Raw genomic sequence first — 26,105 nt, forward strand, 5'->3', positions numbered from 1 at the left:
ACTAAAAATGTAAAAATTAGCTGGGCATGGTGGTGTGCGCCTGTAATCCCAGCTACTCTGGAGGCTAAGGCAGGAGACTTGCTTGAACCCAGGAGGTGGAGGTTGCAGTGAGCTGATATAGTGCCACTGCACTCCAGCCTGGGCGACAGAGTGAGTAAGGCTCTGTCTCAAAAAAAAAAAAAAAATGGCCGGGCGCGGTGGCTCACGCTTGTAATCCCAGCACTTTGGGAGGCCAAGGCGGGTGGATCACGAGATCAGGAGATCGAGACCAAGGTGAAACCCCGTCTCTACTAAAAGTACAAAAAATTAGCCGGGCGTGGTGGCGGGCACCTGTAGTCCCAGCTACTCGGAGAGGCTGAGGCAGGAGAATGGCGTGAACCCGGGAGGCGGAGCTTGCAGTGAGCCGAGATTGCGCCACTGCACTCCAGCCTGGGCGACAGAGCGAGACTCCGTCTCAAAAAAAAAAAAGAAAGAAAGAAAGAAATATGGTCCCATCAAGAGGCACAATGTGGTTTCAGAAAAAGGAAGCCACTGAGGATTCCAAATTATGTTCCAGCAAGTCAGAACTGTGTATTCCATTTGTCCATTTTTCTGAATTCATTGACAAGAAAAATGCATAAAATACATTATAGGATATATTACATGAGTAGTAAATAGTAAAATGAAACAGAAAATACTGCTGGTGGTGGGCATGGTAGTTCATGCCTGTAATCCCAGCACTTTGTCAGTTTGAGACCAGCCTGGGCAACACAGTGACACCATATTTCTACAAAAAATACAAAATTGGCTGGGCGTGGTGGCTCATGCCTGTAATCCCAGCACTTTGGGAGGCTGAGGCGGGTGGATCACTTGAGGTCAGGAGTTCGAAATCAGCCTGGGCAACATGGTGAAACTCTGTCTCTACTAAAAATACAAAAAAAAATGGCCAGGCGTGGTGGTGCATGCCTGTAATCCCAGCTACTTGAGAGGCTGAGGCAGGACAATTGCTTCAACTCAGGAGGCGGAGGTTGCAGTGAGCAGAGATTGTGCCATTGCTCTCCACCTGAGTGATAGAGCAAGACTCCATCTCAAAAAAAAAAAAAAAAATTAGCTGGGCATGGTGGTGTGTACCTGTAGTCCCAGCTACTGGGAAGGCCGAGGTGGGAGGATGGCTTAAGCCCAGGAGGCAGAGGTTTTGGTGAGCTGAGATTGTACCACTGCACTCCAGTCTGGGCGACAAGAGTGACACTCTGTCTCCAAAACGAAAAGAAAATACTGAATACTGCTGGGCATGGAGGCTCACCCCTATAATCTCAGCACTTTGGGAGGATGAGGTGTGGAAGTCAGGTGGCCTCACTTGAGGTCAGGGGTTTTGAGATCGGCTTGGGACAACACAGGGACTTGAGCCCAGGAGGTTGAGGCTGCAGTGAGCTATGATCATGCCAGTGCATTCCAGCCTGCCTGGGTGACAGAAGGAGAGACCTTGTCAAAAAAAAGGAAAGAAATATAAAATACTAAGACATATTATAGAAACTACCAACATTTACGCAAAGCATAAACCTTTACCCATGGAAACATACAAACTAAAAATATATCGGGCCAGGCACAGTGGCTCATTTCTGTAAACCCAAGCCAGCCTTTGGAAGGCTGAGGCAGGAGGATCCCATGAGGCCAGGAGTTCGAGACTAGTCTGGGCAACACAGTGAGACCCCCATCTCTACAAAAAATTTAAAAATTAGCTAGGGGGCTGGGTCCAGTGGCTCATGCCTGTAGTCCCAGCCGTTTGGGTGGCCAAGGCGGGCGGATCACTTGAAGTGAGGAGATTGAGACCATCCTGGCCAAGATGGTGAAATCCTGTTTCTACTGAAAATACAAAAATTAGCCAGGCGTGGTGGCGCACGTCTATAACCCCAGCTACTCAGGAGGCCGAGGCAGGAGAACCTCGTGAATCCCCAGGAAGTCCCAGGAAGCAGAGGCTGCAGTGAGCTGAGATTGCACTTCCGCACTCCAGCCTGGGTGATAGAGTGAGACTCCGTCTCAAAAAATAAGAATAATAATAATAATAAAATAAAAATTAAAAAAATGAAATAGACAGATGGGTAAATCCTGTCATCAGCTCCAGTAATAAAGGAGTGAGGTATAGATGTAGGGTCTCCCACATTTCTTCCACCAATAACATTATGCAGGAATAGAAAGTTAATGATATGGAGCTCACCAATAGGAAGATAATTTGATCAACAGTAAAAGTAGATCTAGAAATTATGACCAAATCGAACATGAAGTCTAAGCTGTGGCAAATCAAGTATAATTGCAAAAAAAAAAAAAACATGAAAATCTTACCTTAAACTCAGTCAACATTTTCTTGCAGTCCCCCAGAGAGTGCGAAAATAGATTTAGCTAGAAAGAAGGTAAAGACTAAATACATTTTCAGAGTAAATATTTAGCAAGCATTTTTTTGGGGAAAAAACAATATTGTCATTTTAAAGTTACACTGTTTAAATATAATGTACATTATAATTAAAGAGACATTGTGAAAAATAATTGATTGGAGATATTAAGCTTATAATATCACATCAAAAGCTGCACTCCTGTCTGGGAGCGGTGGCTCATGCCTGTAATCCCAGCACTTTGGGAGGCCAAGGTGGGCAGAACACTTGAGGTCAGGAGTTTGAGACCAGCCTGGCCAACATGGTGAAACCCTGTTTCTACTAAAAATACAAAAATTAGTGGGGTGTGGTGGCGTGCAACTGTAATCCCTGCTACTTGGGAGGCTGAGGCAGGAGAATCGCTTGAACCCAGGAGGCAGAGGTTGCAGTGAGCCGAGATTACTCCACTGTACTCCAGTCTGGGCAACAGAGCAAGACCCTGTCTCAAAACAAAACAAAACAAAACAAAAAAAACAAACAGGCGGGAGCAGTGGCTTACCCCTGTAATCCCAGCATTTTGGGAGGCCGAGGCAGGCAGATCATCTGAGGTCAGGAGTTTGATACCAGCCTGGCCAACATGGTGAAACCCTGTCTTTACTTAAAATACAAAAATGAGCCAGGTATGGTGGTAAGTGCCTGTAGTCTCAGCTACTCGGGAGGCTGAGGCAGGAGAATCGCTTGAACCTGGGAGGCGGAGGTTGCAGTGAGCCAGGATCATGCCACTGCACTCCAGCCTGGGCAACACAGCGAGACTCCATCTCAAAAAAAAAAAAAAAAAAAAGGCCGGGCATGGTGGCTCATGCCTGTAATCCCAGGATTTTGGCAGGCTGAGGCAGGTCAGGAGTTCGAGACCAGCCTGACCAACATGGAGAAACCACGCCTACTAAAAATACAAAAAATTAGCTGGGCATGGTGGCGGGCGCCTGTAATCCCAGCTACTTGGGAGGCTGAGGCAGGAGAATCGCTAGAACCCAGGAGGCGGAGGCTGTGGTGAGCCGAGATCATGCCAATGCACTCCAGCCTAAGCAATGGAGCGATACTCCATCTCAAAAAAAAAAAAAATCTCGTGGCCAGGTGCAGTTGCTCATGCCTGTAATCCCAGCACTTTGGGAGGCAGGCCAATAGCTTGAGACCAGGATTTGGAGACCAGCCAGGGCAACAGGGAAAAAACCCAACTCTACTAAAAATCCAAATACAAAAATTAGCCAGGTGTGGTGGCATGTGCCTGTAGTCCCAGCTATTCAGGAGGCTGAGGTGGGAAGACTGATCACCTGAGCCTGGGAGGTAGAGATTACATTGAGCTGAGAGTGCACCACTGCACTCCAGCCTGGGTGCCAGAGAGAGACCCTGTCTAAAAACAAAAGGAAACAAAAAAAGTTGTACTCTGACATGGACTCTAAAATCAACATCCTCAACTGGAGACAGTAGAGGTAAATGGAGCAGAAAGACAAGATCACAAGAGGAGCTGGAATAAAAAGAGAGTGAAGAACTTGGCCTAAGATTCACATACCTCCTGTCTTGGTTTGCAGTAGTACAGGATTTGGTTTCTATCACTTCTATTCCAGCTGCAATGACAGCTGCAGGAACAGTTTCTCTGGAACAATTACTATTACATCAACCTTCTCTGCTCCAGAACATATGTGCCTCTCTTACTCTCACAAAACCAAGCTTCTCTGCAAGGATTCAAAGCTCTCCAGCCTTCATACTCCTTCCCTGAAAAGCAACACTGCACTACTTTATTGGCCGATTCAATAAATATGAAGGAATGAGTGCCAACTATGCCTGGCACTGTTCTAGGCATTGGGGAATCCAGCAATGAACAAAACTTCCTGCCCCACGGGGCTTATATCCAAGTGCAATTTGAAGACCAGTTCTTATGGTCTAAATTATCTTCCAGCAATTCATTGGAATGATGATTGTTCTCCGAGTATGTCACATCTTCATGGTATCCTTTCTTCGATATGAAGTCTTCGAAGGTAAAAGCCAAGCCTTCTAATTTTTCAAACCTCCTTTCTCTATCCAAGCACTTAATTTAGCATTGGGCACAGTGTACTCAGTAAGTACCCAAATCCTATATGTAGGAGAAAAAGAAACTGGAAAATGTATTGTACACTTAAAACTTTGTTAAAACAGTAAATCTCACATCAAGTGTTCTTACCACAATAAAATAAAAATAAATTTAAAATAGAAGAACTGGCTGGGTGCAGTGGCTCATGCCTGTAATCCCAGGCACTTTGGGAGGTCAAGGCAGGAGTATCATATGAGGCCAGGAGTTCGAGAGCAGCCTGGGGAACATAATGAGACCCTGTTTCTATGAAAAAAAAAAAAAAAATTTAACAAGTAAAAAAATTTTAAAAAATAGGAAAACCAGGAATCTTTTTTTTTTTCTTTTTTTTGAGACAGAGTTTCACTCTTGTTGTCCAGGCTGGAGTGCAATAGCGCAATCTCGGGTCACTGCAACCTCTGCCTCCCGGGTTCAAGCGATTCTCCTGCCTCAGCCTCCCAAGTAGCTGCGATTACAGGCATGTGCCACCATGCCCAGCTAATTTTGTATTTTTAGTAGAGACAGGGTTTCTCTATGTTGGTCAGGCTGGTCTCGAACTCCCAACCTCAGGTGATCTGCCCACCTTGGCCTCCCAAAGTGCTGGGATTACAGGCATGAGCCACTGTGCAAGGCCTCAGAAATACTTTCTAAAATAAGTTGTCTTCTAGTTTCCAAAGGGTATTCATGTCCATTAGTCCATTTCACTCCGCAACAATCCTAGGAGGAAACAGGGCAGGAGTCACTATTTCTGTTTTATTTATATACATTATATATATACATAATATATATGTTTTAAATATATATGTTTTGTATATATTATATATATTTGTATACATATATTATATATAATATATATTTTTTTGAGACAGAGTCTTGCTCTGTTGCCCAGGCTAGAGTGCAGTGGCACAATCTCAGCTCACTGCAACCTCCACCCGCCTCCCAGGCTCAAGAAATTCTCCTACCTCAGCCTCCTGAGTAGCTGGGAATACAGGCATGTGCCACCGCGCCCAGCTAATTTTTGTATTTTTAGTAGAGATGGGGTTTCACAATATTGCCCAGGCTGGTCTTGAACTCCTGACTTCAGGTGATTTGCCCGCCTTGGTCTCCCAAAGTGCTGGGATTACAGGCTTAAGCCACCGCGCCCAGCCTACTCTGTTTTATTAAAGAGAACTGAAGTTCTGACAGGTTCAGAACCTCTCACAAAGTGGCTGAAGGAACACCAGCTTTAGCAGAAACTGATGAAAGGTAGTGAATGCCCTTGAAGAAGATAAACAAAGATCAGACTCATTGGGAGGGGCTAAACAGGTCTAAGTGCTTAAGCATTTGGCCCTTTGGGGAAGTGGCTGGAGCCCTGTATGGCTGTCACCACCAACCCAAGCTGGGAAGCTAGTGCAAGGTCGCAAACAGACCCTGAAACCCCAGGGTGCCAGAAACTTCCCCCAGCAAGCACAGGTGTAGCTGAGGCACAGGCTCTGCATCTTTGAGCTCCATTCTTGGGCACAGCAGGAAGTCTCACCCTTTTAGAAGTGAGAAGTGAGGGTGGCCTAAGGCTGCTAAAGAGCAGGTGGGTCCCAGACACTGCTGCAGTTGCCCCAATAGCCAAAGTCTACCCCAGCGCTCAGAAGCAGTGGGTCTGCACAGCGGAAGGTCACATACCTGGAAAAGATGTCAGCAAAGAAGCACGGGGCCAGGGAGGGTGGTGGTCCCATGGTCCCAAGGAAAGCATCAGCCACGTTCCATGCAAGAACCTCATGTGACACCCATGTTTGATGATCCAAGAATCTGCAGGGCTTTTCTGCTTCGTTTTTTTTCCCCTGATCAATTCAGGTTCCAAACTCAAAAAAAAAGAAAAAAAGAAAAGAAAAAAAAGAAAGAAAACTTTCAGCTGGGCATGGTGGCTCACGGCTGTAATCCCAGCACTTTGGGAGGCCGAGGTGGGTGGATCACGAGGTCAGGAATTGGAGACCAGCCTGGCCAACATGGTGAAACCCCGTCTTTACTAAAAATACAAAAATTAGCTGGGCGCAGTGGCGGGTGCCTGTAATCCCAGTTACTCAGGAGGCTGAGATAGGTGAATCGCTTGAACCCAGGAGGTGGAGTTTGCAGTGAGCTGAGATCGCGCCACTGCACTCTAGCCTGGGCAACAGAGGGAGACTCCATCTCAAAAAAAGAAAACTTTCTATCACTTAAAGCTTATAATCACCCCCCAACAGCCTTTAACCCTAGAAGTTTTGTTTCTTTTTTTCTTCCCCCCCCCCCACCGGGGTGGGGGGCGGGTGGAGGGAGATGTTCAGGAAATGGTTAAGTAACAAAATCAGAGAGCACGGGATTGAGGTGATTAAGGGCACCGAATGGATGGTAAAGGAAAGTGGGAAAGCCATTCAGTCAGACGACACTGGGCCAGGAGAGTGAGAATGAACATGGAGGAGGGGGTGGGCCAAATGATGGAGAGAAGGCTGGAGAGAAAGAGACTTCAGGAGGCAGGTGATGATGAGAAAGAGGCAGCTGGAGTCAGGGAAGAAGGAAGAATAGAAAGCGGAGACACCAGGGTCAGGGGCTGGGGAGAGAAATCAGGAGTTAGGATAGGGAAGAGGGCCGGGTGTGGTGGCTCATGCCTATTATCCCAGCACTTTGGGAGGCAGAGGGGGGCGGATCACCTGAGATAGGGAGTTTGAGACCAGCCTGGCCAACATGGTGAAACCCCGTCTCTACTAAAAACACAAAAATTAGCCAGGCATGGTGGCGGGTGCTTGTAATCCCAACTTCTCAGGAAGCTGAGGCAGGAGAATTGCTTGTACCCGGGAGGTGGAAGTTGCAGTGAGCCAAGATCATGCCATTGCACTCCAGGCTGGGTGGGTGACACAGTGAGACTGTCTCAAAAAAAAAAAAAAAAAAAAAGGGAGGGGGAAGAGATTCGAGGAATAAGTCATCACACTTAAGGTCTATGCAAACTCTTGACTCACATGAAAACTTCAAGTTTCTTAAATATTGAAGCATCTTTACTTAAAACCTTCCCCCCCCCTTTTTTTTTTTTTGAGACAGGGTCTCACTGTCACTCAGGCTGAAGTGCAGTGGCATAGTCACAGTTCATAGTCCAAATCCTGGGCTCCAGCAATCCTCCACCTCAGCCTCTTTTTTTGTTTGTTTTTTTTGAGACAGAGTCTCCCTCCGTTGCCCAGGCTGGAGTGCAATGGCGCGATCTCGGCTCCCTGCAACCTCTGCCTCCCAGGTTCAAACGGTTCTCCTGCCTCAGCCTCCCGAGTAGCTGGGATTACAGGTGCGCACCACAATGCGTAGCTATTTTTTGTATTTGTAGTAGAGACGGGGTTTCACTATGTTGGCCAAGCTGGTCTCAAACTCCTGACCTCATGATCCGCCTGCCTCGGCCTCCTGAAGTGCTGGAATTACAGGTGTTGAGCCATGGCGCCTGGCCAAAGCTTTTTAACCACTGATTATGCTACCTCCTGGGGAAACTTCACAATCGACTTCTCTATTTTAGTTTAGACCTACACTGTTTGGGACATCTTTACTTCCTCCTTAACATTTAAGGAGAAATTGGAAATAGTTTAGCTTAACCAGACTAGAGTTCTCTTTTCACACCCTAAAGTTTCCCAAAAGAAATAGGTGGGCCGGGCGTGGTGGCGGACGCCTGTAATCCCAGCTACTTGGAGGCTGAGGCGGGAGAATTGCTTGAACCCAGGAGGTGAAGGTTGCAGTGAGCTGAGATTGAGCCACTGCACTCCAGCCTGGGCAACAAGAGCAAAACTCCATCCCAAAAAAAGAAAAGAAGAGAAAATAAGAGAAAAGAAAAGGGTGACTGGATTTTCACTCTCAGCATTTGTTGAGTCTTAGCTTTGCTCAAAAAGGCAGTGATTTATTAATATCTTATTAAGGTGCCAATTTATTCCAGCCAGGGACCCTGTTCTTAATGCCTCTAGAATGCATTTTTATTTCCTTCTTCCCATATACCATTGTCAGGGTTGAAGCCATAGAGTTTATAGTTCTAGTGGCCTTCTTGGGGAATCCCCCAAGCTCTATGCTCCCTGCAAATGGCTGTTTTAGGGCAAAGCAGCCTCACAGATCTGTCCTTGCCAATCAGAGCCACCGTGATGGCGGGAGGAATCACTAGCCATCTGTCTACCTCTTATCTCACCCTGTGTATCTGCTCTGGAATATTAACAAAGCCTGCCTGTGGAGAAACCATTGTGTATATCTGTTTAAATGTCCCGTTCCCCCAACGCAGACTAGTTAACAAATGGTTTTCTACTGGAAAAGAGCTGGCTGCAATCTGACAAATCTTGCTCTACTGGCAGTCCCATTCAAAATAAGTACTACTATTATTGTTCTAGAGCCTTTTTTTGCGGGGCGGGGGCAGGGGGATGGAGTCTCACTGTGTAGCCAAAGCTGGCGTACAATGGCGCCATCTCGGCTCACTGCGACCTCCACCTCCTGCATTCAAGTGATTCTCCTGCCTCAGCCTCCCAAGTAACTGGGATTATAGGCGTGCGCCACCACGCCCGGCTAATTTTGTTTTTTTTTTTTTTTAGTAGAGACAGGATTTTGCCATGTTGGCCAGGCTGGTCTTAAACGCCTGACCTCAGGTGATCCACCTGCCTTGGCCTCCCAAAGTGCTGGGATTACAGGCGTGAGCCACCGCGCCCGGCCTCTTCTAAAGCCTTTCTAGGTTTCTCCCAGCATGCCCATCTGAATTAAAACTTGGAGGTATCTGTTTGCCAAGGGTGCGCAACTCACCTCCTTGAGGGTTAATTACTTAAGGGGGTCTGAATGTTAAGAAAAAGGGCAAGACCAAGTTGAGCTACTCCTAGAGACTTTCTCTTTGCTGCCAAGTATTCCCTGGGTTATAAGGGTGAGTGGGAAGGAAATAAAGCTGTTTATTTTGCAAATAGCAACAAGGCCCAACACTTAATCTGACAATGGCAAAAGCTTTCTCTCCTGCTTAAAAAACAAACAAAACAAGCTGCTGACTTTTTCTATACCTACAGAGAACCAGATGCCTATGGGACCATATCTGGTAGCACCAGGGTGAGAGACTGCTGCTTTTAAAATATATTTTACCATAGTCGGAAAGATTTAAAGAGGCTTTAGATCTGATACAGTTTCTGTGATTATCTTCTTCGTATCAGTGCTCTGAAAATCTAAGAAGTCTGAACAAAACTGGTATCAAAATAAAGAATATTTCCCAGTGACTAGAATGCAAGAGGATGATATCTTATTAACAAACCTTTTTTGCTGTTTGTGAGATGTTTCAGTCGGCTGTTGGAGTAATTATGCAAGCTCTTTAACCTTTCTATACTTCAGTTGTCTATCTTTAAAATGAATATAGCGCTAACAGGCACTTTAGCTTGTCTCCTAAGGATGTTGTGAAACAAAGCAGAGAATGTCTGTACAAACTCCCTAAGTTCTGCATGCAGAAAAACCTGTGGTAATAAATAATAATACCTTGCATTTACGTAGCGCTTTTACCTTGGAGTTCAAGCCTTGATAGAATTAGAAGGTATCATTATAATTGTCTCGCTAACGTCCTCCTGAAAGAGTTGATGGCTGTTTATGCAGGTTATATGATTCACTCCATGCCCTACCTCTCTGCTCCACTCCCTGCTTCCAGGAGTCAGAGCTTAAAGAGTGGGAAACCAAGGCAGGGAGAAAAAGATTTGTGTGACACCGCTCAGCAAGGGCGTAGTGGAGCAAATAGTGCCAACCCCGATGTGTAACGCCCCAGCCACCGTCCTTTGTGGGATTTAGAATTTAAACGGGCCCCAGAGCAAGAGATTGGCTGGGGAAATGCCCGGAACGCGGCTGGGCTGCTAGCATGGCATTGCTCGGGTACCTCCGTCCGGGCTCCGTCGACGTTCGGAGCCTGCTGGCCCGTCGGGCAGCTGTCGGGCCGCGGGAGTCGGTCCGTGGGCAGGGCCGGCGCAGCTCGGGCGGCCGCTGCCCCGTCGCTGACCCCCGCGCGAAGCTGCGCGCACCAACAGGAGACATCTTCCCGGCCGGGCCTCCCGCGCCCGCCACGGCCCGAGGCGGCGGGGTCGGGCCGGGGGCCGGGGGCGGCCCGCACACCCCTCCGTGGGGGGCGCCCCGACTCGCCGGGGGCGGGGTCACGTCCCACCCGGGCCGCCGGGGGCACCGGCGCGGCGGAAAGCTGAGCGTGGCCGAGGAGCGGGGGCTTCCTGGGCCACCTCGCCGGGCGCCTCCGGCCGGCGGTGGGCGCGCCGGCCGCCACCGCCCCCGGGCCGTCGCGGAGACCGCTCCTGCGCCTGGTACCTGTGGACGCCCTTGTTAAGCGCCTGCAGCTCCCCCGGGGAGCCGAGCCCAGGACAGACATGCTACTCCTGTTTCCTGCCCCTTCGGAGCGACGAGCAGTGGGTGAGGCGGGGCCAGGCCGCTGCACCGAGGAGCCCCCAGGCCCAGGGCAGACGGGCCCCGTGGCGGCGGCGCCGGGGCCTGCCCAGGGATGGCGGGCAAGCCGGCCTCGGCCCACCGGCCGGCACGCGAAGGGAGGGCAGCCGGCGGCCATGCGCCCCTTCCCTGCGCCCTCTCGCCCTGGGCAGGCCTGAGCCGGGAGCCCAGGTCCCGCGGGCCCAGCCCGGCGGCCTGACCCCGGGAGACCCTGCTTTGAGGCGGTTATCGGTTGCCCTGGCCCAGGCCTCCCGGCCCTCAGGTTGTGTGACTGTGACGGGCCGCCTGGGGCCAAAGGCGGTTGAAGGGGAAGGGGGCGCAGATCTCCCACTGCTTGGGGGGGTGATGTGCTTTGTGGGGGGTCGGGGGGGGGGTCACCACCCTCCCTGGGGGGGTGGGGGAGGGCGGCCGGCGCAGCTGGCCGCGAGGGGCGGGGTCACAGAGGCGAAGTGTGTGTTAGGGTGTGTGGGGGGAGGGCGCGTGGAGGAGGATCGGTGCCCTGCGCGCAGGCGCGAGCAGCCGGCCCGGCCAGAGCCCTGGAAGAACGCCGACGGGGAGCGGGGGCGGCGGGCGGGCGGGCGGCCTGACGCGAGGGGGCGCAGGGAGCCGCGTCGGCGTCGCGGGGCGCGGGCGATTCGAGGCCGACGCATCGGCGCGTGCGCGCGCCGGCGGTGTGTCCGCGTTAGAGGGGAGTGACGCGTGCGCGTTCACGCGCGCTCGGGAGAGCGGTAAGAAGCGCAGGGAGGCCTGAAGGGGGGGGAGTGGAGAGGCGAGCTGGAGGAGGTGGGGAAGTGGCGCCTGCGCAGTGCGCCTCGGAGGAGCTGTGTGTATGTGAGAGTCTGACGGGTTCAAAATGGCGGCGGCTGCTTCAGCGGCTCCTCCTGTGTGAGGGAAACAACACCCCTCCCCGGCAGCGGCGGCGGCGGCGGCGGCTCTCGGAGCACCTTCCCAGCGGCTGGGCCTGTCGCTGCTCTGTCTTTCCTGGGCAGGGGGCGCTCCGGGAGGAGGGGCAACGCCAGGGGGCCCATCCCTCGGAATCCCTCCTCTGCGACTGGGGAGTAGCCGGGGGCTCGTCCCGCAGCGCGGAGCCGGAGCTGAGGGGGAGACGCGAGGGGAGCCAGGGCCCCCATCCCAGCGCGCCGCGCCGCTCCCGCCCTGTCCGCCCCCCGGGGCCGGGGCCCGCGTTCCGGGGGGCCGGGGCGGCGCGGGGAGCCTCGGGCCGGCCGGTCTCAGCTGATCGGCCGCTGCTCTCGGAGGCGACCAGCTCCTGGCCGAGGGCACGGCGAGGAGGGCGCTCCCTGCGGCCGGGGCTCGGGCCCGGGCTGCTGACCGCTGGCCTGGGGGAGGCGGGGGCGCCCCGGGCTTGGCGCCGTGGGGTCGCGCTCCCCTCTCCTGACGCCCCCGACTCCCGGTCTCCAAAGCCAGAGGAGGAGGTTTGATTCAGCAACTGTTTGCTCCCTTTTCCTGGTCGCTCTGACCCACTCTGGATACTGGGTTGATCCACGGAAAAACCGAAGACGACGTTTGGGATTTAATTATTCCTCTCAGCTTTGGAATCTTTTACTTCTCACTTGGACAAGAACTCAAGAGCAGAATCTCCGGTGAGTTTCCCCCTCCCCCCATCATTTGGAAGTTTGGTTGACTGTGTTATCCAAAGACTGAATGCAAAGTTTCTATTTCTTTTTCCGATGGGTGAACCATTGAAACGCCTTTTCCTGGGGGAGTCCAGCGAGATTCGCCCTTTTTCCTCTCCGGCCCTGGCTGCTCCATGCCTGGGCGGTTGTCGCCCAGGGGGTGCAAGCACGGTTTCCCTCTCGACTTCGGGCCAGGGCTTCCTCCAGGAGGGCTCTGCCACCAACTGCTCTCGCAAACTGTGTCATCGGGTCCTCTGGTCTCGTAGCAGTTTTGAAAGGATGCTGTTAACGTGGCTGTAATGTAGTGACAAAAACGGGGGGAACCTGCGTTCTCAATGGAAGCCATTATCCACGAGAATATTTAGAAAAAAGGAAACCCTTTCTTGGTATTACGGATTGACCGTCGCGCCGGCCGGTCTTTTATTGAATTTTTGGACAAGATGTATTTTCCTCGTATCCATAGATGCAATCGTTTATTTTATTACTTTATCCAAAAAGATCAGATGGAATTTTGGTCCTTGATTTGCACCTCTGAAATTTGTTTCAGAGTTGTGCACATCTTGTGTTGGGGTGGAGGGTGAATTTGGGAATAAGATCCGGGGAGTCTAGAAAGGAAGGCGACGATTGTGCACGGCCTTACAGGAGGGGTATGGGAAATTGTTTGGGGTCATTTAAATCCTAATTTTTTGTCCTGTTTTTACATAGTCAGTCTGCCCTTCTTTCCTTTAGTTTCTGATTACCGGTGAGAGAGAACTAATTTGGTTAGGATCTGGATTAGTTCAGTGGTGCTTCACCTGGTCAGCTCTCTAGAGATAAAAGTCCTGGGCTTTTTTTTTTTTTTTTCTTGCTGATGCTGCCACGAAGGGGATCCTTGCTAGTTGTAATCCTGTGGGGAGAAACTGGTGGTGTGGCCCTTCCACAAGGAACTGAAACCAACATCTCGTTTCGTCTAGGCCTCCGACAGTTGTAATGTGATTAATGTTGAACATGACATGGAACCACTTGCCCAAGAGCAGAAAGGTCCCAAACTCATGAAGAGGAACCTGATTTTTTCAGAGAGCCTTTAACACTTACCTTAAATACTCCTTTCCGTGAACAGAAAGCACAAGTTTGAGAATGAGTTCTCATTTCTACTTGTATCATTATTCTTTAGTGTTGCAATCTGGTTCCTAAGGAGGAAGAGGAAGGCAGCCCTGGAGTGGTTTCTGTACAATAATTTCAACAGAGGAGTGAGAGATGGAACCCGAAGAAGAAAGGATTCGTTACAGCCAGAGATTGGTTAGTATTTTCTCCCCCCACCACACCCTCCAGTTTTGAAGTAGGATAACTATTTTGTTTCCAGTTGTGAATACACTGTGAATCTGTGATTAAAACTTTTCGGGTGACTTTTCTGTGCACCAGAGGAGGGGGAAAGGTGTATTAATATCGAATTTGGCTTTTGGCCAAAAATATTTTATATTTTATATATTTATCTTGTTTGGAAATGGAGTTATATGTAGCCTTTAGCTTTTATAGAAACCATTGTATACCAAAGGATTTTGTAGATTACAATGTGACAAAGGTTCCTGATTTTACAGTACTGACATTGTAATACATCTGATTAAGTTAGATTAGAATATAAATTTTTGGGGCAAATCTGTTTGAGGAAGGATAGTTCAATACGTTTTTTAAGATTTTGTTGTCCCAGGATTTGTGACTTTGAGCTGGGGAGAACTATGGATTATTTTCTTTTATTTTATAAATTAACACTTTGGTAGCTTTGAAGGGTTGTTGGGATTGATTGAAGACAAGTAGGTAGAATACTGGATGCTGATAAAGTTCTGTGTTTTGGGAGGAATGTATGAGATAGATCTTGTTGAAAGAAATTTTAGACATGATTTGAAAGGATTAGCTTATATCTGTGTATGAACACTTGGATCTTTTAAGCCATGCTTTCCTCTTAAGGTTTCCCTATTGGAGTTTTAAGAATTCAATTTTTGTTTTTCTTAGCCAAAGTGAGCTTTATTAATAGTCTCACAGTATTAATAAAAATTTGAATTTGTGTTTGAAGAATGGGCTATGAGGAAAGCCACAGAATTGTATGTAGTATGTGAAATTTGCTGAACTGAAAGGCCTAGAAGATTACTAAAGGAATTTATGGTGGTTTTATTTGGCTCTGCATTTTAGACTGAATTTAGGAGAAAAAGAATGATTCTCTAATACATTTTCTAGTGATCCTTACTCTTTTTGAGAAAAGACTTCTTTATTATTTATTTATCTTTATTGAAATCGAGTCTCACTCTGTCACCCACGCTTGGAGTGCAGTGGCGTGATCTGAGCTCACCACTGCCTCCACCTCCCGGGTTCAAGTGATCCTCCTGCCTCAGCCTCAAAAGTAGCTGGGACTGTAGGCACATGCCACCATGCCCAGCTAATTTTTGTATTTTTAGTAGAAAACAGGGTTTTACCATGCTGGCCAGGATGATCTCGATCTGACCTCGTGATCCACCCACCTTGGCCTCCCAAAGTGCTGGGATTACAGACGTGAGCCACCGTGCCTGGCCATGGCCTATTTTTTATTTTTATTTTTATTTATTTATTTTTTGAGACAGAGTCTGTCTCTGTTGCCCAGGCTGGAGTGCAGTGGCACGATCTCTGCTCATTGCAAGCTCTGCCTCCGGGGTTCACGCCATTCTCCTGCCTCAGCCTCCTGAGTAGCTGGGACTACAGGCACCCGCCACCACACCCGGCTAATTTTTTGTACTTTTAGTAGAGATGGGGTTTCACCGTGTTTGCCAGGATGGTCTCGATCTCCCGACCTTGTGATCTGCCCGCCTCGGCCACCCAAAGTGCTGGGATTACAGGCATGAGCCACTGCGTCTGGCCTTTTATTTTTATTTTTATAGACAAGATCTTGCTCTGCCCAGGGTGAAGTTCAGTGGTGTGATCATAACTCACTGTAGCCTCAAATTCCTAGGCTCAAGCAATCTTCCATTCCAGCCTCCTGAGTAGCTGGGACTATAGGCGTGTACCACCATTCCAGGCTAATTTTCAGATTTTTTTTTTTTCTTAGTGACAGGGTCTTGCTATGTTGCCCACGCTAGTCTTGAACTCCTGGCCTCAAGCGATCCTCCCACCTTGGCATCCCAAAGTGCTGGGATTACAAGCGTGAGCCACAGTACCTGGCTTTTTTTTTTTTTTTTTTTTTTGTGACTGCTAGAAAGGTTTGGTGTGTATTGGGACGTGTATATTCAGCATGCATATATTCCGGTGAGCCTAATTTCAGAGATTTGTCTTGTTCTCAGTTCATGTGTTGAGATTATAATTCTTTTTTTTTTTTTCTTTTTTTTTGAGACAGAGTCTCGCTCTGTCGCCCAGGCTGGAGTACAGTGGTGCAATCTCGGCTCACTGCAAGCTCCGCCTCCCGGGTTCACGCCATTCTCCTGCCTCAGCCTCTCCGAGTAGCTGGGACTACAGGCGCCTGCCACCACGCCCGGCTAATTTTTTGTATTTTTAGTAGAGACAGGGTTTCACCATGGTCTCGATCTCCTGACCTTGTGATCCGCCCGCCTCGGCCTCCCAAAGTGCTGGGATTACAAGCGTGAGCCACCGAGCCCAGCCGAGATGATAATTCTTTATCTGTAACTTTGTAGAAATTAAACATATCCGTAGTAGAATATTGTATCGTTGGGATTTATTTTTATTTTTACATTTCTTGAATTTAACTCTTCTTTGGGAACAGAAAAAGAGATGACACCATAAAACTCCTTTCCCAGGTAGTTATTGCTATATGGAATTCACTTTTATCATGTCAAGTTGTTAGGGTTGTTAGGTAGATATCTAAGGAATTTTGCAGTCCAGACTTTAAAGGAAGAGCCTTTCTAGCAAGCAAAACTTTTAACTTTTTTTTTTTTTGAGATGGAGTTTCACTCTTGTCACCCAGGCTGGTGTCCAATGGCACTATCTCTTCTTACTGCAACCTCTTCCTCCTGGGTTCAAGTGATTCTCCTGTCAGCCTCCCGAGTAGCTGAGATTACAGGTGCCTACCACCACACCTGGCTGATTTTTGTATTTTTAGTAAAGACTGGGTTTCACCTTGTTGGCCAGGCTGGTCTCGAACTCTTGACCTCAGGTGATCCGCCTGTCTCGGCGTCCCAAAGTGCTGGGATTACAGGCATGAGCCACTGGACCCGGACTTTTGGGTTTTGTTGTTGTTTGTTTGCTTGCTTTGAGACCGAGTCTTGCTCTGTTGCTCAGGCTGGAGTGCAATGGTGCCATCAGGGCTCACTGCAACCTCTGGCTCCCGGGTTCAGGTGATTCTCCTGCCTCAGCCTCCCGAGTAGCTGGGACTACAGGTGCCCACCACCACACCCAGCTAATTTTTGTATTTTTAGTAAAGATGGGAGTTTCACCATGTTGGCCAGGCTGGTCTCGAACTCCTGACCTCAAATGATCCACCCACATCGGCCTCTCTAAATGCTGGGATTACAGGTGTGAGCCACCATGCCCAGCTTCACTTTATTTTTATTTTTATATATATCTTTGGAGACGGAGTCTCACTCTGTTACCCAGACTGGAGTGCAGTGGCACGATCTTGGCTCACTGCAACCTCTGCCTCCCAGGTTCAAACGATTCTCCTGCCCCAGCCTCCCAAGTAGCTGCGATTACAGGCGCCTGCCACCATGCCCGGCTAATTTTTTTGTATTTTTAGTTGAGATGGGGTTTCACTATATTGGCCAGGCTGGTGTCGAACTCCTGACCTCAGATGATCACCCACCTCGGCCTCCCAAAGTGCTGGGATTACAGGTGCGAGCTACTGCGCCTGGCCCGCTTTTTTTTTTTTTTTTTTTTTTTTTTAAACAAGGTAGGGAGGAGTAGTGGGAAAGAGAGTCAAGTACTCTTTTGTCTTGGCAAGATTTTTTTTTTTCTTTTTTTCTTTAAGTTGTAAGGTGATTGCTACTTGTTGCATACATTAACCCTTAACTAGCATATGTTTTCTTTTGTTTAATGTGCTATCTTAGCAGTGTTTGTATAAGAGGACACATTATATCATTATATATTTGGAGATAACTTTCTTTTTCTTTCTTTCTTTTTTTTTTTTTTTTGAGACAGAGTCTCGCTCAGTCGCCCAGGCTGGAGTGCAGTGGCACGATCTTAGCTCACTGCAACCTCCGCCTTCCGAGTTCACGCCATTCTCCTGCCTCATACTCCGGAGTAGCTAGGGCTACAGGCGCCTGCCGCCACGCCCGGCTAATTTTTTTTTGTATTTTTTTGTAGAGATGGGGTTTCACCATGTTAGCCAGGATGGTCTCGACCTCCTGACCTCGTGATCCACCTGCCTCGGCCTCCCAAAGTGCTGGGATTACAGGCTTGAGCCACCGCACCCGGCCTGGAGGGAACTTTCTTTTTTTTTCTTTTTTTTTTTTTGATAGGGGTCTCTCTTTGTCGCCCAATCTAGAGTGCAGTGGCATGATCACAGGTCATTGCAGCCTTGACATCCTGGTCTCAAGTGATCTTCCCACGTCAGCTTCCCAGGTAGCTAGGACTACAGCCCTGTGCCACCATGCCTGGCTAATTTTTGTATTTTTTGTAGAGGTGGGGTTTTGCCATGTTCCCAAGGCTAGTCTTGAACTCCTGGGCTCAAACGATCTGCCCACCTTGGCCTCCCAACAAGTCATTTTTTGAAAAAAAAAAAAAAAAAAAAAAAAAAAAAAATCAGAAATAACTGGTTAAGGGCTGAGTGTGGTGGCTCACACCTGAAATCCCATCACTTTGGGAGGCCTAGGCAGGAGGATCACCTGAGGTCAAGAGTTTGAGACCAGCCTGGCCAACATGGTGAAACCCCATCTCTACTAAAAATACAAAAATTAGCTGAGCACTGGGGGTGGTGGTGCGTGCCTGTAATCCCAGTTACTTGGGAGGCTGAGGCAGGAGAATCGCTTGAACCTGGGAGGTGGAGGTTGCACTGAGCAGAAATTGCGCCACTGCACTCCAGCCTGGGCAACAGAGTGAGACTCCGTCTCAAAAAAAAAAAAAAAAAAAAAAAAAAAATTAGCCGGGCGTGGTGTAGGGCGCCTGTAATCCCAGCTACTCAGGAGGCTGAGTCAGGAGAATCATTTGAACCTGGAGGCAGAGGTTGCAGTGAGCTGAGGTCGCACCATTGCACTCCAGCATGTGTGACTGAGTGAGGCTCCACCTCAAAAAAAAAAAAAAAAAAAAAAAAGGCCAGGCCCAGTGTCTCATACCTGTAATCCCAGCACTTTGGGAGGCTGAGGCGGGCGGATCACCTGAGGTCGGGAGATCGAGACCAGCCTGACACAACATGGAGAAACCCCGTCTTTACTGAAAATACAAAATTAGCCGAGCATGGTGGTGCATGCCTGTAATCCCAGCTACTCAGGAGGCTGAGGCAGGAGAATCGCTTGAACCTGCGAGACAGAGCTTGCGCTGAGCCGAGATCATGCTGTTGCACTCCAGCCTGGGGAACAAGAGCAAAACTCTGTCTCAAAAAAAAAAAAAGGAATAACTAGTTTAAAAAAATTGTCTTTTGCCAGTTGTGGTGACTCACGCCTATACTCCCAGCACTTTAGGAGGCCAAGGAAGGAGGATCACTTGAGCCCAGGAGTTCGAGACCAGTCTGGGCAACATAGACCCCCGTTTCTCACACAAAGATTGTTTTTTGGCTGGGTACGGTTGCTTACGCCTGTGATCCCAGGACTTTGGGAGGCTGAGGCCGGTGGATCACCTGAGGTCAGGAGTTTGAGACCAGCCTGACCAACAAGGTGAAACCCTGTCTCTACTAAAAATACAAAAATTAGCTGGGTGTGGTGGCAGGCGCCTGTAGTCCCAGCTACTCAGGAGGCTCAGACAGGAGAATTGCTTGAACCCGGGAGGTGGAGGTTGCAGTGAGCTGAGATCACACCACTGCACTCCAGCCTGGGCGACAGAGTGAGACTCCGTTTCCAAAAAAAAAAAAAAAAAAAATTTTTTTTTGCCAAGCTTCATTATTTACCTATTACGTGTGGAAAAGAAATGCACCTTTGAAGATAGTGTATATGTGTAGATCTGGAACATAAGCTACACTTTCTGGAACTTGGAACTAGAATATTTTGCAGTGTTGGAGTTGAACAGCTAGGAAATGACAAGGGTGGATAAACAATGTTTGGCTTCTCTTAAGCAAGACTTAATTTTTTTTAGGTATTAAATATTAGTACTTTTGTATATAGATTGCCAGAACAAAGCCAGATCTCTGAGGCAAGTTTGTATACCTGAGAAGGTACTCAAGTGGGAGGGATAGAAGCTTCCTTTTGATGCTGGGATGGGTTGTTCTGAGGTAACAATGATTTATTTCTGTATTTCTTTTTCTTTTTGGAGACAGGGTCTCTGTTGCCCAGGCTAGAGTGCAGTGGTGTGATCATACCTCATTGTAGCCTCAGCTGCCTGGCTCAAGTGGTCCTCCCATCTCAGCATGTAGCTGGGACTACAGGCATGCATGTGCCACCATGCCTGGCTAATTTTTAATTTTTTCTGTAAAGGCAGGCTCTCCCTGCTCAGGCTGGTCTGGTTTTTTTTTTTGCTCAGTCTGGTCTTGAACTCCCAGACTCAAGTGATCCACCTTGGCTTCCCAAAGTGCTGGGATTACAGGTGTGAGCCACTATGCCTGGTGTGCTTGTCAATCTTGATGAAATTTAGAGTTTTTAGCACTTTCACCTAGCAAAAAAAATAAAAAATAAGAAATTGAGAGTTTTTCTAAAAGATGTTATTATGTTATCACATATTCAATCCTGTTAACCTGTCTTACATATAATTATGAAATAGCTAAATCATTTATCTCTTGCAAGGAACTGGGGCCACCGAAACTCTGGCAATAGTCTCACCTTTCCTTGGGTTACCTTTGAAAGTGCCTCCCCAAATTCAGCAGCGATTACCAGATTATCTTTTTTTAATTAATTAATTAATTTTATTTTTTTGAGATGGAGTTTTGCTCTTGTTGACGAGGCTGGAGTGCAGTGACGCAACCTGGGCTCACTGCAACCTCCCCCTCCTGGGTTCAAGCGATTCTCCTGCTTCAGCCTCTGAGTAGCTGGGATTACAGGCATGCACCACCATGCCTGGCTAATTTTGTATTTTTGGTAGAGACAGGGTTTCACCATGTTAGCCAGGCTGGTTTCAAACTCCCGACCTCAGGCAGGTGATGTGCCTGCCTCGGCTTCCCAAAGTGCTGGGATTACAGGTGTGAGCCACCACACCCGGCCTTTTTTTTTTTTTTTTTTTTTTTTAAGGCAGGATCTTGCTCTGTTGCCCAGGCCGGAGTGCAATGGCATTACCACTGCAGCATCAGCCTCCCCAAGTGATCCTCTTACCTCAGCCTCCTGAGTGGCTGGGACCACAGATACATGCCACCACACCTGGCTTATTTTTAAAATCTTTCTAGAGACAGGTTCTCACTGTGTTGTCCAAGCTGGTCTCGAACTCCTGGGCTAAGTGATCCTCTCTCCTGCCTGGAGGCCTCTCCAGCCTCCCCTGGTCCTGGGATTATAAGTGTGAGCCAGTGCGCCTGGCCCCGTTCCCACTCTGAGATCTTTCTGACTGAGAATGGACTAGATAAAATAGAATATTTATTTTAAGCCTTTTTTTTTCTAGTATGAAAGTACAATGTTAACTAGAAAAAATTATATGTGGTCTACATTGTTGAATTAGTTTATTTCTAATTATTTTATGAGATTTAGTCTTTAGTCTGTGTTGGTAGAGAGCACACTGTTCTCGTTGTTGCGGCCTCCCTCCTAATAATGTAGGAAAAACTTGACCATTTTTGGGTGATTCAAAAATGCAGATAATGACAGAACTAATTTTTTATTCTTATATATCAGTCTTCCACAGTAAGCTATATTTTGGGCCCCTAGAATGAGGATTAAATTTAAGCCCTATTATTTTCTGTTGTTTTATTTTGCTGAGCACTAATCACTACTGTACTTTGTGTATAGCTTTCCACTAGAGTATAAGCTTCTTGAGAGTGGGGGCTTTTTGTTTATGCTATGTGCTAGATGTTTCAAATAGGGCCTAACACATAGCAAGTGCTGAATAAGTATTTGTTGATATTGTTGAAAGCCCGGATATATGTTCTTCTTTGCTACCAATTTTCTTGAATGCTAGGAGTAAGCCACTAGAGTGGAGGAGGGTCTGGATGCAGTGGCTTTCACCTGTGGTCCCAGCTACTCAGGAGGTTGAGGCAGAAGTATCATTTGAGCCCAGGGGCTTAAGGCTGTGGTGAGCTATGACTGTGCCAGTGCACTCCAGCTTGGGCTACAGAGCAAGACCCTGTCTCTAAAAAAAATGAATAAATTAGAATGGAGGACACTTTGGCAGGTAGGGATGAGGAGAATATCTGGATATTGGGTCTTGCAGTATAGATAAGAAACAGAGACCTAAACTATAACAAATAAAAATGTATGTGTAGCACACATGTCAGACTACCACATTGATGATAGTTGGTATTTGGACCATTTAGAACAAATAATAAAGTATCTAGTTGACTTTAAAAGTTTAGTCTGGCCAGGTACAGTGGCTTAGGCCTGTAATCCCAGCACTTTGGGAGACCAAGGCGAGTGGAATGCTTGACGTCAGGAGTTCAAGACCAGCCTGACCAACATGGTGAAACCCCGTCTCTACTAAAAATACAAAAATTAGCCGGGCGTAGGCCGGGCGCGGTGGCTCACGCCTGTAATCCCAGCACTTTGGGAGGCTGAGGTGGGTGGATCACAAGGTCAGGAGATCGAGACCATCCTGGCTAACACAGTGAAACCCCGTCTCTACTAAAAATACAAAAAATTAGCCTGGCGTGATGGTGGGCGCCTGTAGTCCCAGCTAGTCAGGAGGCTGAGGCAGGAGAATGGTGTGAACCCGGGAGGCAGAGCTTGCAGTGAGCCGAGATCACACCACTGCACTCCAGTCTGGGTGACAGAGCGAGACTCCATCTCAAAAAAAAAAAAAAAAAAAAAAATAGCCGGGCGTAGTGGCACATGCCTGTAATCCCAGCTACCCAGGAGGCTGAGACAGGAGAATCACTTGAACTCGGGAGGCAGAGGTTGCTGTAAGTCGAGATCGTGCCACTGCACTTCAGCCTGGGCGACAGAGACTCTGTCTCAAAAAAAAAATTAAAAAAATTAAAGTTTAGTCTGAATTTTAAGCTCTTTTATTCTTTTTTTTTTTTTCTTTTGTGAGACAGTTTCACTGTGGTCACTCAGGCTGGAGTACAATGGTGCGATCTCTGCTCACTGCAACCACCGCCTCCTGGGTTCAAGCGATTCTTCAGCCTCAGCCTCCCTAGTAGCTGGGATTACAGGCGCCCGCCACCCCACCTGGCTAATTTTTGTATTGTTTTAGTAGAGGCAGGGTTTCACCATGTTGGTCAGGCTGGTCTCAAATTCCTGACCTCCAGTGATCCGCCCACTTCAGCCGCCCAAAGTGTTGGGATTACAGGCGTGAGCCACCACACCCAGCCTTAAGCTCTCTTGTTCTAATCCTGTCCTAAACTGTGCCTAGGTTTTGCTGACCTTTAGACAGCCTTAAAGCTGTGAAGTTTGGCCGGGCGCGGTGGCTCACGCTTGTAATCCCAGCACTTTGGGAGGCCGTGGGGGGGGATCACGAGGTCAGGAGATCAAGACCATGGTGAAACCCCGTCTCTACTAAAAATACAAAAAATTAGCCGGGCGTGTTGGCGGGCGCCTGTAGTCCCAGCTACTCGGAGAGGCTGAGGCAGGAGAATGGCGTGAACCCGGGAGGCGGAGTTTGCAGTGAGCCGAGACTGCGCCACTGCACTCCAGGCTGGGTGACGGAGCGAGACTCTGTCTCAAAAAAAAAAAAAAAAAAAAAAAGCTGTGAAGTTGCAAGCGATGATGTTTGTGTTATTCTCGGGTCTTGGTTTTGGTTATTAAGTTGAGGAATTGATACATTATGTATATCATGTAGATAGACATACATTCTTTGTATCTTTCTATTTTGGGGGGGGGTAATGGACACCCTTAATTAGGTTTCATTAATTTTCTCTGTTTATCTCACTTTTGGAATAATACTTTATTTTTGCATTGCACTTTCACATCAAAAAGGGTTAAAATTCAGTAAACATTTATTATATGCCAGATAGTAGGCTAAGTTCTTTCATATATATTACCTTATTTAATTCTCAAAACAACCCTGTAAGGTCGATGGTATCGTTTTAAACCTTGATTTTTTTTTTTTTTTTAATTATGGAGAGAGAGGCCCAGGGAGGGGCCATGACGTGCCCAAGATCACAGAGTTGGTAAGAGGTGAAACCAGACCTTGAACTCAGATACCCTGACTCCAAACTCCCAGGTTTCTTCTCTCATACCATCCAACGTCTCTTACGTACTTTATACAGAAAACAGGCCGGGTGCAGTGGCTCACACCTGTAATCCCAGCACTTTGCGAGGCCGAGGCGGGCAGATCACCTGAGGTCAGGAGTTCAAGACCAGACTGGCCAACACGATGAAACCCCATCTCTATTAAAAATACAAAATTAGCTGGGCATGGTGATGCACGCCTGTAGTCCCAGCTACTCGGGAGGCCAAGGCGGGAGAATCGCCTGAACCCGGGAGGTGGAGGTTGCAGTGAGCTGAGATCGCACCATCGCACTCCAGCCTGGGTGACAAGAGTGAAACTCCGTCTCAAAAAAAAAAAAACAACAAAATAATAATAATAATAACCACTCTTACTCCACTGTGTGTAGGCTGAGTACTTTCTCTCTTTTGAGGCTACTGTAATATTTTCTTTTCTTTTTTTTTTGAGATGGAGTTTTGCTCTTGTCACCCAGGTTGGAGTGTAGTTGTGCAATCTTGGCTCACTGCAACCTCTGCCTCCCAGGTTCAGGCAATTCTCCTGCCTCAGCCTCCTTAGTAGCTGGGATTACAGGCATGTGCCACCACGCCTGGCTAATTTTTGTATTTTTAGTAGAGATGGGGTTTTACCATATTGGCCAGGCTGGTCTGGAACTCCTGACCTCAGGTGATCCACTTGCCTTGGCCTCCCAGAATGCTGAGATTACAGGCATGAGCCACCACTCCCCGCCTACTTTAACATTTTCTTGCTAACGTCTGTTTGCTTAACATCCTGAATTAGACAGCTATAAATATTTGATAGCCAGTGTTTGATTATGTTTCAAACAAAGATGGCACATTCTTTTCATGAACTTTGGCACATTCTTTTCATGAACTTTGAGCTTATTGCACTTGATCTGTTAAAACGGCAGTATTGTGCAGTTTGTGTGTATATCAAGGCTTTTATTTATGTATGTCACTCATATCCTTGTTTTCTGTTTTAAATTTTAGGTTCTTGGGGTTTTTCTCTGTCTGTGAGTACTTGGTAAAAAGTTAAACCCTAAAGATAAAAGGCAGCAAATAGTGACCAAACGAATGTTTTTGGCAAATACATTGGTGAAGGCCTCCTTCAGGTAGGTAGAGAGGAGGAGGGAAGAGGGTGGCCTTTCAGGTGGTAAAGACAGCATAAGCTTTATACTACTACTATAAGGCCTATTCTGTGGATCTCTGATAGATGAGCAGTACTGAAGTAGGTGGTGTCTTTTGAGGGGCACTGCTGATAACGTTGGGTAGAAATTTTAAACAACTTTGAAAGCCAAGTACGGACATAGCCATTAGAAGTTTTGTTTTTTGGATATGGAGTCTCACTGTGATGCCCAGGCTAGAGTGCAATGGCACGATCTCGGCTCACTGTAACCTATGCTTCCCTGGTTCCAGTGATTCTCCTGCCTCAGCGTCCCGAGTAGCTGGGATTACAGGCACGCGCCACCACGCCTGGCTAATTTTTTGTATTTTTATTAGAGACGGGGTTTCACTATTATTGGCCAGGCTGGTCTGGAACTCCTGACCTCAAATGATCCGCCTGCCTCGGCCTCCCAAAGTGCTGGGATTATAGACATGAGCCACTGCGCCCAGCTGGTTTGTTTTTAATACAACAGTGATTTGGCCAAAGTGGCATTTTGGGAGTAATGTCTCCAGTTTCAGGTCAGGGAATGGTCTAGAAGGATATTCAAATAGCTTACCTTTTGAGGTGACAGGAACCCTGAACTCTTAAGGCAGTGGTTTTCAAAGTGTAGGTCTCTCATTAGCAGCATGAGCATTAACTGGGTGTCTGGGAACATGTTAGAATGCAAATTCTTGGGCCCCACCCCAAACTTACTGAACTAGAAACTCTGGAGTTGGGGCCCAGCAATCTGCGTTTTAACAAGGCAGGTGATTTTGATCCATGCAAAAGTTTTGAGAACCATTGCTGTAGGTTATAGGTAGAAATGGAAAGGAAGAGATATAAGCAAGACACATTGGCAGTGAAGGACTGACTAAACTTTGTAACTGATGGATAGCAGCATGTTATGATAGAGAAGAGTACTTAATTGGGGATGTTGAGCCTTGAGTTTTAGTATCAAGTCTCTTACCAATTGTGCTTTTATTTGTATTTATTTATTTATTTATTTTTTGAGAGGGAGTTTCGCTTTTGTTGGACAGGCTGGAGTGTAATGGTGCTATCTCGGCTCAGAGCAATCTCTGCCTTCTGGGTTCAAGCACTTCTCCTGCCTCAGCCTCCCAGGTAGCT

The 26,105-nt window shown here is 47.8% G+C and overlaps 2 protein-coding genes across 4 annotated transcripts in view; one reads left to right on the plus strand and one right to left on the minus strand.

Annotated features, from left to right (window-relative positions):
- Positions 1 to 9,556: 9,556 nt before the first annotated feature.
- On the minus strand, positions 9,557 to 10,800 carry LOC134737284 (nematocyst expressed protein 3-like). Its single transcript, XM_063643950.1, has one exon. It carries the CDS (start codon positions 10,793 to 10,795, stop codon positions 10,136 to 10,138), a length of 660 nt encoding a protein of 219 aa, XP_063500020.1. The 5' UTR covers positions 10,796 to 10,800; the 3' UTR covers positions 9,557 to 10,135.
- Positions 10,801 to 11,697: 897 nt separating this feature from the next.
- The window catches only part of KDM2A (lysine demethylase 2A), a 152,973-nt gene continuing 138,565 nt past the window's right edge, over positions 11,698 to 26,105 (plus strand). The window contains exons 1-2 of one of the 3 annotated variants that reach the window (XM_055268062.2): positions 11,698 to 12,470; positions 13,657 to 13,781. In XM_055268062.2, the coding sequence (XP_055124037.1) occupies positions 13,740 to 13,781 (42 nt within the window). In that variant the 5' untranslated portion in view covers positions 11,698 to 12,470; positions 13,657 to 13,739. Of the gene's footprint in view, positions 12,471 to 13,656; positions 13,782 to 24,826; positions 24,949 to 26,105 lie in introns of those variants that run through there. The other 2 variants (XM_055268308.2, XM_055268150.2) reach the window with 2 other exon arrangements.

This window comes from Symphalangus syndactylus, chromosome 1 (genome assembly GCF_028878055.3).
Source record: "Symphalangus syndactylus isolate Jambi chromosome 1, NHGRI_mSymSyn1-v2.1_pri, whole genome shotgun sequence".
Lineage (NCBI taxonomy): Eukaryota > Metazoa > Chordata > Mammalia > Primates > Hylobatidae > Symphalangus > Symphalangus syndactylus.